The sequence below is a fragment of the Anabas testudineus genome, chromosome 4 (genome assembly GCF_900324465.2).
Source record: "Anabas testudineus chromosome 4, fAnaTes1.2, whole genome shotgun sequence".
NCBI classification, from domain to species: Eukaryota; Metazoa; Chordata; class Actinopteri; order Anabantiformes; family Anabantidae; genus Anabas; species Anabas testudineus.
In genome coordinates this window covers 11,421,015-11,433,743 of record NC_046613.1, presented here as the reverse complement: position 1 = coordinate 11,433,743, position 12,729 = coordinate 11,421,015, and the positions used below count along the sequence as shown (strand labels likewise).

Sequence of the window (12,729 nt, the reverse complement as noted above, 5' to 3'; positions counted from 1 at the left end):
TTTTTTTTTTTTCTTTTTTCATCTTGTCTACCGCTCATCACTCTTTCACTGCCTTTCTCACATTTCTTTTACGGTTTTAAATCCCACACAGGCCCTTACGTCTCACCCTGTCTTCTTCCTGCCCTTGTGAACCACGCACACAAACATATGCACACGCCATGTGATATCGGCATGTGTCAACAATAGGTGGCAATAAGCCTGAAATCTCAGCCCTCTATGTTGTTATCGGACACTTACTGTAGCTGACAAATAAGCCCAAATTGAGCTGTAATGGATTTATAAGCAGATTAGATTAGAAGAATTAGAGCTGCAACATTGTGATATCAGATGTAACATGCTGCTGACTCTTAAGATCATGTTAAAGAGAACCACCTGGCGAAGAAGTTATAGCTGTTGTAGAGAGAAAAATATAGTAGCACTGCTTCAGCTGTTGGGTACAACTAGCTTCAGCAGACAGATGGATGATTCAAGACATACGTAAGCAATACGGAAAAAAATCAAAGCATATTGGGGGGGTCCATGCAAAGGGTCATAGATGAAGTTACCTGTGTGTACTGGCACTGAGGGTTGCTCGGTTTCTTGGCTTACTATTGGTTGCTTGTCCTTTACCGGGGTCACCACTGGAAATACAAACACATACATTAGACTTTTCACATATATGCGGCTGCAACAGTACCTAAAAAAAAACATAGTAATGAATTAAAGAAGTTTCAGTGTTGCATAATCTAAATACTGCCCAGAAGCATTATCCACCCCACCGAGCAACTCTTCTTGGCAAAGCAATGATGTACACTCAGTCTCCACAGAGGCCTGTATTAAAATGTTTCCAAAAATAGCAGGGACCAAACCATGGCCACGGGGTCCATACATGGAAACAAACTGTATCTTTTTCTTTTTCAAAACAGGCAAATGGTGGCATGAATGCCCCCACGCAGCCATACACAAACAAACAAGGTCAAGGAGCTCCCAACAAAAGTACAGTGCTTTTGATAATCTACACAGCGTGAACCACTTGGCACAAACCAAGGTCTTTTCCCACCAAAGTTTTGTCTATGCCTTTTCCCAATCTGCGCCGCAACATGAAGGCTCCTTTGTTGTTGGGCTGTGCGTTGGAAAGGAATGTGACAAGGATTTCAAAGAACTGGACAAAAGCACTCTGTCATTTGCAGAGAGCCCTGTAATACAGCAGAAGGGGGGTGGGGGGGTGGCGGAGGGGCTCCGAAAACCCATCCAGTAATCAGCTCAACACCTGAACAGCTGTTTCCACAGCTCAGATCATGGCACACACAGATAAGATTATATGAACTCGCACATGCACACACGCACGCACACACACACACACACACACACACACACACAAACATAGATATGCAGGCACCATGGGCATACGGACAATGACGTAATGGTATTGACAGCAAAGCAAAGTTAACCATCGAGTAATATACACAACTTCCTGAGAAAAACAATCTTGTATCGTCTAATAGGGAAGGAGAAAAAGTTGTATAGCTGCATTAATCTCCTCCCCCAAACTATCTTTTGACTGTTATGAATATAACCTGACTAGCAGTTAAACACTATGTGGGAAGGTGACATCTCTATTCTTAATCCTGCCTACTAAGGATGTGGGTGGAGATTGACGTGGGTGGCTTTAGTACTTTAAGAAGCAAGCAATACTGATGTCCGGGTGATGTAATTTGATGTGTGATCAGAGAGGTTCTTACTGTTGGGACACTGGGACTGTGGCACCGGCTTGATGCGTGTCCCATTTCGACAAGCGAACACCTCCATTTGACACTGGTTCTGGTAAACCTGTCCGTCCGAGCCACAGACTGGTTCCCCGTCGTAACCACAGTCCCTGTAGCATGTGCAACGCTCAAACCTCTCTTCCTCCAGGCACCCAAACACATTGTTGCATTGGTTCGGCTGCACAAAACCTGCAAAAAATTAAACGTCTTGAGAGACAGAAGGAAATGGGGTGTTTGTGTATCATGGCAGACAAGAGGGTAAATCTCACCTATCCACTGATTGGTCGAACTCTCCACCTCATTGCAAGTGGGTCCATCACACAGTTCCCGTGCCAGCAGACTGCTCTCGCTAACGTTGTAAAACCTGGTTGCCTCGAAGGCTGCACAACAAGCACAGACCCACACCAACAGGTTCACACACCCACACACACACAAGCCATTGATGACACTCACCATAACTAGGTCATAACCTTAAAAAAAAAAAAAAAAACATTCCAATTTCCACTAAAAAGAAGCCACTTCATAAATCATGACGAGTTAGACGTTTTTCCTGCAGTGGAGCTCTTTAAAGAGCAGTACTTGAAATATTCATCAGAGGCACACCTGGTTCGTAGTAGTCATAGATCTTGACCGGAACAGGTGCTGTCTTGCCCACAATGTATTCCCTGACAGCCTGGAAGGCCACACACGTCATACACTGGCTGGGGATCTAAGAGAAGGTGACAAGAACAAAGAAGAGACTTAGAAACAGATGTAAGTAAAGTTGTAAACATAAACATTTATACAAATACTCAACACGTTCCCCAACCTCATGCAAACACTGGTTACCAACACTATCACAGCCATCACTTCAGTCTGCCTTCACACTAGAATCCACTGACTGACACAACAATGAGGAACCTGAATTAAACTCACCTCGTCAAAGTAGAACAAGACCTTTCTCCCACTCAGTTCATATCTCTTCAGACCCACTCTCTTGTCCATCAGAAGCTGTTAATGCAGACATAAGAAGACGAGCTTGGTACAATACAGTACAATGCACAAAAAGACTGAGGCTTAGTCCTGGAACTATTTTATAATATTTTATGTGTGTGTGTCTTAATAATGTCCTTGTCCTCATCGACAGTGGACTATACAGTGGACAAAATTTTTTTAAATACTTTTAAGATCCCTCACAACTACCTCTGCCATTTCTCCTTATTTCTACCTTCATTTAAAGTAGTAGCAGTTAATCAAAACATAAATAACATGGACATGGACAGTCATCAGCACCACGACAGAGTGGACAGCTCCACCTCCACTAGTCAGTGTTTAACAAAAGTTAAACGTTTAACGAAATCCTAGAGTGTCTCTCACGTCTCCATCGTTCCACAAGTCATATTTATATATATAATTATCGAATTTGGCATGTCATCCTTTAAATTGGTGTACTTCTCTTTGCCTACATGTACTGGTCACGACCAAACACACTGTGTTGTGTAGTGCACTACAACTCCAAGAATCCACATAGACTTCATTTAAATGTGTCCTGTGGGTCACACACTGAATGCAAACCATATGCACTCTAGACTTACATTAACAGTCATTTTCTTTTGTTAAGATGTTTATACAGATATTTTGAAAAAACCTTGTTGACAAGGGCATGGCTGGGTTAAACATGAGTGTATGAATGAGTAATGAGTGAGCTGCCAGCAGAGTTGGTTCCCCTCTTTGGGGGGATTGTACATTCTGTCAAAGGTGACAGCAGGGGTTTATGAGGTGCTCAGCCTGAGCTGGCGCCACTAAGACATAGACTCTCTCTTAGGCACACACACTATACAATTGGTCTCTGTTTATAAAAGCATTGTTTGTCTATCTTGTAACTAAAAATTGCCAATGAACTCCCATAGCTCAAATGTTATACCCGCAGTGTGTTGTGGGTCGTTAAGAAAAGCTCAGTATATGAGGTGATAAGAGGCCATGGCTGTGGTAGCTCCCAGTCAGTCATCGGACTAATCATTCATGACTACAGCGTCCACAAAAGCAACCAGACATGACTGTAGTAGCCAAGCTTGCCACCATAAATTGAGGAATGTAAGTGGCAGTCGGGCAGGCAACAGTAAAACTCCACAGGAGGCTAACAGGGGTGAAAACTGAGCTTGTTAGCCACTACCACTCAGGTGAGCCTAAAATGACACACTCACAGCAATATATGCATTACATGTCTACGCTCACGTATTTAACATCTCCCCAGGTAGCGTGAAAGGTGGCTCTTACAGAAGTGGAAGCCTACAGGCTATGGCCCTATAATTGTCTTGTAATGAGGGACAAGCTTCAGATGGGTGGCTGTGGAGCTGACCTGGTTCCAGCTCCTAAATTTACCTTCACTTTCTCTCTTTCCATCAATGTGACCATTTCTAACTTCACCCATAAAATATATGCAACCAATTAAACTTTTTTAATTGTTTATTACAGTATGTCAGCTTCTTTCCTTTGACCTTTGTAAACTATATATGTTTTATCCAAGTCTATACCTCACTGAAGTGTGTGTGGGTTTGTGTGCCAGAATGACCCTAGGAGCTGTTGCCAGGAGCTTAAAGCCCCTGGTAGGGTCCCCCTAGGTGACGGGCCAGACCAAGACCAGTTCACAAACTAGCTTATAGTTCCCTAGCTCAGCCGCCACGTGTTAAAATCTTCCCCAGTGGATGAGAGAGTTGCTTCCCAGCTCCCCTGCTCCTTCCGATAGGGGATAGGTCTGTTTGCGCCTACAGGCCGAATAGCAGTGCAGAGTACACACCTTTCTTGGGGTCTCTTGAAGGAACTCTAACTGGGGACATTCTACTGGGGGATTTCAACGCCCACACAGGCAATGACAGTGACACTGTCTGAGAGGTGTGATTGGGAGGAATTGCCTCACCGATCTGAACCTGGGCAGGGTTTTGTTTTTGTATCTTGGGGTCATGAGTGAGGGAGGAATGGAGTATGAGACTGACAGACAGATTGGTGGGTTGGCCACTGTGAAGAGGGAGCTGAGCCAAAAAGAGGAGCTCTTGATTTACCGGTCAATGGAAGAGCTTGAAGTAGAGTTTCTGCTCATCCACATCGAGAGGAGCCAGCTGAGGTGACTTGGGCATCTGTTTCAGATCACCCAGTCTTCCCAAGACCCTCTGCTTACGCTGCTAACCCCATGACTCACCCCAGGATAAGAGGAAGAAGATGGATGAATGGATGGATGGATACTTACCCTTTCCACACTTTCAACATCAGCTTGGAAACCGGAAATCATGGGGACTTCTATGACAGCCATGTTGGACGAGCCTGAATGAAGCCACCTACACAGGGAGTCGAGGTCAAGATGAAGATTGGGTGCTGTTAGCAGGATAGATGTGCATATGGCTCAACTGCTTTGTTTGTACATTTTGTAGAGTCTGTGTTCTACCTGGCACAAACTTCTAGGGAGATGCGGAAGTCCATTTTGTCCTGGTGGGCTGCCGGGTCATCATCATCAATGGGCGCCCTCCTCTTCCTGTTGAGCTCTGAGCGGTTGTCAGCACGGCTACGTGAGCGTGAGGAAGAATGGCGAGAGGATGAGGTGGAGGAGGAGGGGGACTGCGGGTGTTGTTCTTGAAAAGGCTCTTTCAGGTCCACCTTGAGCTGGAAAGCTGGCTTGGTTACTGGGTCTGGTACATTGTAAGACACATCAATCTACAGACACAGAAAGAGCAGTGAGAAAGTCATGAGTTAAACTCAGCCATGAAAATGTAAAGAAGCCTGACTGAAACTACTAATCTACTAATATCTACCTATTGGGTCCCAAAAAAAGTCTGTTGCTGTTGCTCATTCTCTGACTTTTCCTTCATGGCATTTACATTGGCACCATACTTTGTAATGATAATAACCTCTACAAGGTGTCCAGGAGGAACCGGAAATCAAACCACTAAACCTGGGGTTTGTAGACAACTGCTACACCACTTGTAACAATTCACTAATCATGGCTTTAACAGTAAGAATATGACCAATAACATCACCATGTGTGGTCCTAATACAGAAACATATTGGAAGTCAGCTGAACTCATAATGTCTGCTTTCAAAGCAGGTTTTCACTAGTCGGCCAAATATTTGTTATGTGTTTGAGGCAGCTATTTATGAAAAATGTTTTTGTAAGCAGAAACAAAATTAATTAAATAAATTTTTGACAGCTGTATGAAAGACAAGTTTTGGCATCAAAGATTGGCAACGAAGTACTTGGAGTTCAAATATTTATGACCTCTGACTAGAAAGTCAGGAAGATTTAGGCAATAAAAGAAGCATATACCACAAATCATAATCACTGGACAGAAGACATGCTTTCAGTAGACTACTATTTCTGCCGGAGGACAACTCAATGCTTTGATGCTCTTTTTTAATTTAACAATTATTCCAAGAACTGTGCATGAACTGAATAAATCACCCAGTATCTCTCCAGTGTGAGAGACTATTGCAAAGCTACTAAATAATAATCCTTATACACAGAACATATACTCATCACATACGGTATGTCTGCAAACACATTGCCCAGTGCTTTTATTTCATTAGAGTGCAGGTGCTGATCGCCTAAGGGCTTGTCAGAGGCATGTGTTGATGCACGACGAGTTGTGGATGGAAGGAAAGTAGAGAGAGAGAGAGAGGCATGAAGAAAGAAACTGTGTATGTGTGAGAAACCCGCTGACGAGAATGAGTTGGAAGCCGCTCGAGGAACCGCATAGCAGAACACAACATCCGTTTGTTGTTTGGTTTTAAAGCAGCGAAACATTTAAATGGTGACGATAAGAAGAGACGACAGAATATTGTCCAACACAGAGGAAAAATTACTCCTACTGTTTATGAAAGGGGTCTTTGTTTGTCTGTGACAAGGTAGAAGTAAACAGCATCCTGTCCAGGGGACCACAGGATTCAACAACAATGATCAACACATTCCAAAACAACTGGCTAAGCTCTACCAGATTACTCCAATTTACAGGGAGGAATTTGGCCATTATGAAGTGACAGCAACTGACTCTCCCCTGCTGCTGTGAAGCGATGAAGTAAGCATAGAATTAAAGTTCCTGTTGGGGCAATATTCAAGACTGCAAATGTGTGTGTGTGTGTGTGTGTGTGTGTGTGTGTGTGTGTACTACTCCAGTACCTGCATGAGACAGCAACCTTCTCCTTTAGCACTCACAAAAAGGCCTGTGGGGATACTGGGGATCTGAAATAAAGAGAGACAGAAGAAAGAGCTGAAACAAAAAGAGTCAGGGAGCAGGGGGAGGCGAATGAGCCATTTATCAAGTGAATGCTGTAGGCTGCTGCACTGCCACTAGTGGCTTCCTGGCTACTAACCAGCAGGAATTTGATTGCCCCCAATTAAGCTGAGACCACTAATCACAGCAGAGGAACTTGCTCAGCCCAGGACAACGTACTGCGCTGTGCTCACCTGAACTTCTCTCGCTCTTGAGGAACCTTTACACAAAAAACTGTGCTGACCTAATGCCACAGGGCCCAGGCTGAGGTCGTTCATGCCCACACCATCAAATTTGTAATGCGTGGGCCAACAGGCCAATAAAACACAGCTATTAAATCAACAGACCAACAAAGTCTATTTGGGAAATTCAGCTCAATAAAGCCTGGTTTGGTTTGGCAGTGTGAACAGGTTCTGGCTACTAAACAGCCGGACATGGAAACACAAAGATTAATGTTTAATACCAGAGTGTGGTTGTCGTACATAGATGCCCATCAATCACTGTAATAAAGAGGAAAACGAAAAAGTGCAGGGGTTTGTGGATCAGGGGAAATGACAATTATGGCTGATAAGGAGCTGTCAACTAAGACAAACTGTTGAAAGTGGCTCTAAATGAAAGGACACACACTGAGAAGCAGCCTTGACATAAAAAAAACAAAGATGACTTATGCTGCTCTCTCTCTTTCCATAGATGTGATTACCTTGGCACTCTGAAGGAGCTTCTTGTTTTCCCTGTTGAGTTCAAAGGTCTCCTGAAAGTCAAGGTTGGTGGAGGCCAGTGAGATGGTGAGGTTGACCCCTCCCGCATAGGACAGGATGGCATACTCTGACAGAGCCTGCAGAGCCACACATGTGTCCTGGCACAGAGGGTTTAAGAAAAGTCAGCTGCTACTGTACAAAAAGGTACATTCAATCCAGAGTTGAAGACAGAAAAAAAGGGCTACCTGAGTAGAGGAGAAGCCACCCAATGCATTTCTCTGCTGGGAGAGCCATTTGACCACAGGCAGGGCTGAAGCCACGTCCCCCAAGAGGGTGTAGGTCAGAAGACCATAAGCTGTCATCTCCACCTCTGCCGACACCACTGGTAACCAGCAAGAATAGATTATCAGGATTCTCAGTTGAGTCTAATCTGCTTTTTATATTGTGGAGCTAAAATGCTTTTCTGTTATTTCTAATAGGGAGGTAATCAGTGGATGTTCATTATTGATTGACTATACCTGACTGAGAGAGGCCATCGCTGAAGCCCATGAAAGTATCCTCATCTGTCATAGTGCTGCCAGTCAGACTCCAGTGAGTGAGTCCATCTACAAAGACAAACAAAATCCGATAAGCACAAATAGGTCGTTGGGGGCATGGTATCAATCTCCTAACTCTCCCAGTCTTTCAGGAACTGTGCAATAAAGCTCTGTGCCTTCCTTGTACAAATTGTACAAACAGTTGTACAAATAAACTGATTGTGATCAAGTCATACACATAACATTTTTGTGTTGCACTCAACTCAGTCAAATCTGCCAAGGTTTCAGTCAAGAGGAAAAGAAGGAAATGGCCAAAGGAAACCAACAGTGGGATAAGAAACAGAGGGGAAAGGGAGGAGCAGACTGAACTCCAGCAGCTACTGTTACAAGTGTTTCTGTCCTGCATGTTGTTTCTAAGTGTTTGTTCTAGCTGTGAGCAACTGTAGGGCGTAATAAATATGAAATTCAATATAAGCCATTCAGCCAACATTAAATCCACAAGTGGTAGACAGGGGTCAGCATGGGAAAAAATAAATGCTGGCTATGATCGACAGCTGTCAGAAAACACAGAGCTTTGCATATGGGGCTGAAGATTGGTCAGGGTGCCAATGCTTGCCGCTCTCCACCACAACATTAAAACCATCAGGTAGATTTAATGCAGTGCCTGACCAGGGTATATTGTGATGTGTGTGGCACTACCTTGTGTGATGGCCATGTGATTGAGGCGACGCAATGCCAATGGGGCGTAAGGGCTACGTAGCAAAGCCAAGGCGTATGCTGACAGTGCTGATGTATACGGGTCATCAGCAGAGTAGGTGTTGCTCTCCAGGAAATCTTTGGCTTTGGCCACTGCGACCTTCTCTTCCTGGGCCAGGACAGACAAACACAGATGAACATGTTAGTGTTAATGCTCAGCAGGTTGCATAGGTGTCAGAGATGGAATAAGCAAAAGTGAATTTCTGGTTTGGTAATTTTGTAGCAAATAGAAAATAAACATATTCAAACAAAGTTTTTGAATGTGACATTAATAGAAACTTTGTTGCAGACACAGCTGACATATACACTGTCCGTCCAAAAAGAAACGTCAAACAAAAGTCACCTTTGGCGTTGATTATGGCAGGCATTTACCGTGACATCGTTTCGATGAGCTTCTGCAATGTCACAACATTTCCTCCCGTACAGAGTTGCATACATTTTTCACCAAGATCTTGTATTGATAATGGGAGAGCCGGACTGCTGAGCAAAGTCTTCTTCAGTACAACCCAAAGATTCTCAATGGGGTTAAGATCTGGACTCTGTGGGGGTCAATCCATGTATGAAAATTATGTGTCATGCTCCCTGAACCACTCTTTTACAATTTTAGCCTGATGAATTCTGGCATTGTCATGTTGGAATATGCCCATGTTATCAGGGAAGAAAAAATCAATTGATGGAATAACCTGGTCCTTCAGTATATTCAGGTAGTCAGCTGACCTCATTTTGGACACATAATGTTACTGAACCTAGACCTGACCAACTGCAGCAGCCCCAGATCATAGCACTGCCCCCACAGGCTTGTACAGTAGGCACTAGGTATGATGGGTGCATCATTTCACCTGCCTCTCTTGTTACCCTGATGCTCCAATCACTCTGGAACAGGGTAAATCTGGACTCATCAGACCAAATGACCTTCCTCCATTGGACAGTTCTTAACTCAGTTTTAGTAGTTTCATCAATCTCCTTAGATGTTTTCTTTGCTTGATTCATGTTAATGACTTTTCTAAAACAGATTAACATCTTTTCCATGACCACAGGATGTGTCTTCAGACATTGTTGTTTAAGAAATGAGAAGCTACTCACTGCTTCAGTTAGGGTTAAATAACATGTTGCCAGCTGAAAAATAATCATCGATGCAGTAATTATCCAATGGGGGGCTCTTACCTATTTGATAAGTTAAATCAAGAAGGTGACTTTTTTTTTGACGGGCAGTGTATGACGTGTGGTGGCTCTGTAGCCACAACAAAAAACTCACTTCTTTTGTATTGCTACTACTTAAAACTGAAAACTTACTAGCTGCTGTGCATACTGACCTTTTTCAAAATCTGCAATTTTCCCTACAGTTTATGCATTACACCTAATTTCCTGAAAGGGATAAACCGCATGACCTTTGACATACCTTTTCCAAAAACACCCACCCACATACAAACGCAGACTATATGCTATATACTATCACCACTATCGTCTCTTTCAGCGTTCAGCTGTTCAGATGCTGCCCTTACCATACTCACAACTGTCTCCTCTGCTTAGATACACTTATTGAATAAACGCTCATTTTGGCCATTAAAAAGTTGAAAGTTGACTTTCATCTTCTGCAGATGTGACCTTCCCTCTCATCCATGAGATGATAGGCCTGCACAACCACTTACTGTAATTGCAGCAGTCATCGTTTAATTTAGTGAAATTGGAAAGGGGAAGGATGTTCTGCTTTGATGTGAAGGATACCTTTTCAGATTTTATCAGCTGTAAAAGGAAAAGTTCTTAGAAGAATCCATTTGGCATAGATAGGAAAGGAAAGAGAGAGAGATGTATGGATAGAGAGGAACCTGGGAAGAAAAAAAGAGTCAACTATGTTGACAAGACAGAAACAATCAGAGGTTTAGGTGTTTTATGTTTTCAATACAAGCTGAGGATGATCTCAGCAGATTTTTGTTATAACTCTTCTTTATCCAAGTGAACTGCACATAATGTGTGGTGAAGATGTTTATTCATTATTAATGGCTGATGGTGAGAGAGTAAAGACAAATCAAGAAGACAAGTAGAGCGAGTACAGAGGAGAAGGAAAGGAATGCAACTGAGGTGTCTTTCACAGAACCTGATTGTCTCTGCATGTCTGCCTTAGTCTGTTGATGAGGCCCAAAACGTGATTAGATATTAGATGAGCAGCACTGGGGCATAACAAATAGGAATAGGCTGACTCAGCACAGCCCTCTTCACAACTATTAGGAATGCAGAGATATGTCCACACATGACCTGGACCTGGTCGGACAGGCTCCAGGAATAAATGGTTTATGTGGGACACATGGTGTTGCTCTTGATTATTAAAAATAGTTAAGTACCACCAAATGTAACACCATCTAGTCCATCAAAAAGCTGACTGTGACATTAAACCAACAGGCTGTTCTACTTTGACTGCTTACCTCTGTGGTTATGCCTGTTTCCAAGAGAGCTGCTACTACATAAGCTGTAAGTGAGATCTTGCCATGGATCCCTCCCTGTGAAATAAAGCACATTTAATTTCAGACTGTCAAACCTTGTGGCATAAGAAATATTGATATATAGAAGCCTGAACTGCTGCACGACCTGCAGATCTTTATTGAGGATGCGCCCCATGGCAGGGAAGGAACCATCACCCCGTTGATGTTTGATGAGCCAGGACTTGGCTGCACGAAGCTCCTCTGGATCAATATAGATGAAACCCCGAGACTGAGCAAAGGACTTCAGCACAAATGCTGTCAGCCTACAGGAAGGAGAGATAGAGGTGGAGGGATGACACAGATAAAGATGGGTGAGGGTGAAAGAAAGGGGAAGCAGATAAGAGAGAAGAGAGATATCAAAGCTCCCTTAAAACAAGTGCTGGCAAATCTCGAAAAATACTTACAGTAACTATCAAGTTTGAGGGCAATGTTCAACAGAGTGAGAAATTATTCAATCAGGCACATTCTTTCAGTCTGTCAACAGGTGGCGAAGGTGTTGACAGAGAGGAGTGTAGATGGAGGGGTGTTTTTGTTAAAGGGGACTGGTATGTATAGATGGATCTGATGAAATGGAAAAAGAAAGGAAGTGAGGAGGGGAGCAGATGGCCGCAGCAGGGTTTGATCACCGCTACAAGGTGCTGCAGCTGTGCTCCTGAGAATGGGAAACAGAGTCCAATAAAATAATGTTTCTGCACGAGTCGCACAAAGTGTTCTGCACCCTATACAAGCACAAATCTGAATCTTACTGGTGTGAGAGCACAACTTAAAGTTTGTGAGCCATGTGAAGACAAAACTTGGGAAACTAAAGAGAAACTACACAACACGCTCTCAGACGTCACATCTCTTGAACGTGGTCACAATCTCTAGTCTTTGAGCAACAGCTTCTAAGTGACCGCAAGACATCCATTCACGGTACCCCGACTACAACTGACTTATGTAAAATGACGTAAGCTACTCAGCATGAAAAGGAAACATTAGGTGAACATTAGGTGAACATCAGGTAATTGAAGAAATAAACAAATATGTTGGTTTCTCAACATAGCTCCTAAGTAGGAGCACAGTCCAAAAAAAGCACCAGGGTAGATGAGTAGGGGGAGAAAAAGAACCATGCTTGTGAAACATTAAATCTTCCCTGGCTAAAACCTGGATGTTATTCCTCCCCGGAGACAAAACTAAGGTCAAAGCTGCATGCTGTTGGAATTTTTATAATGTTAAGTAATATTGTGTCAGAGACTTTAATGTTGGGCCCCAGGGAAAGGTAATGGAAAGTGTAAATATAA

At 43.3% G+C, this 12,729-nt stretch overlaps 1 protein-coding gene across 1 annotated transcript in view; it reads right to left on the bottom strand.

The window, feature by feature from the left end:
• Positions 1 to 12,729, bottom strand: part of cpamd8 (C3 and PZP like alpha-2-macroglobulin domain containing 8) — a 34,640-nt gene that overhangs the window by 2,797 nt on the left and 19,114 nt on the right. The window contains exons 29-42 of the mRNA XM_026345196.1: positions 11,556 to 11,712; positions 11,393 to 11,467; positions 8,916 to 9,081; positions 8,199 to 8,285; positions 7,926 to 8,062; positions 7,683 to 7,838; positions 6,889 to 6,951; positions 5,164 to 5,429; positions 4,969 to 5,056; positions 2,661 to 2,735; positions 2,349 to 2,454; positions 2,015 to 2,125; positions 1,722 to 1,934; positions 546 to 620 (exon numbers count right to left, since the gene is read on the bottom strand). Of these exons, the coding sequence (XP_026200981.1) occupies positions 546 to 620; positions 1,722 to 1,934; positions 2,015 to 2,125; positions 2,349 to 2,454; positions 2,661 to 2,735; positions 4,969 to 5,056; positions 5,164 to 5,429; positions 6,889 to 6,951; positions 7,683 to 7,838; positions 7,926 to 8,062; positions 8,199 to 8,285; positions 8,916 to 9,081; positions 11,393 to 11,467; positions 11,556 to 11,712 (1,775 nt within the window). The remainder of the gene's footprint in view (positions 1 to 545; positions 621 to 1,721; positions 1,935 to 2,014; positions 2,126 to 2,348; positions 2,455 to 2,660; positions 2,736 to 4,968; positions 5,057 to 5,163; positions 5,430 to 6,888; positions 6,952 to 7,682; positions 7,839 to 7,925; positions 8,063 to 8,198; positions 8,286 to 8,915; positions 9,082 to 11,392; positions 11,468 to 11,555; positions 11,713 to 12,729) is intronic.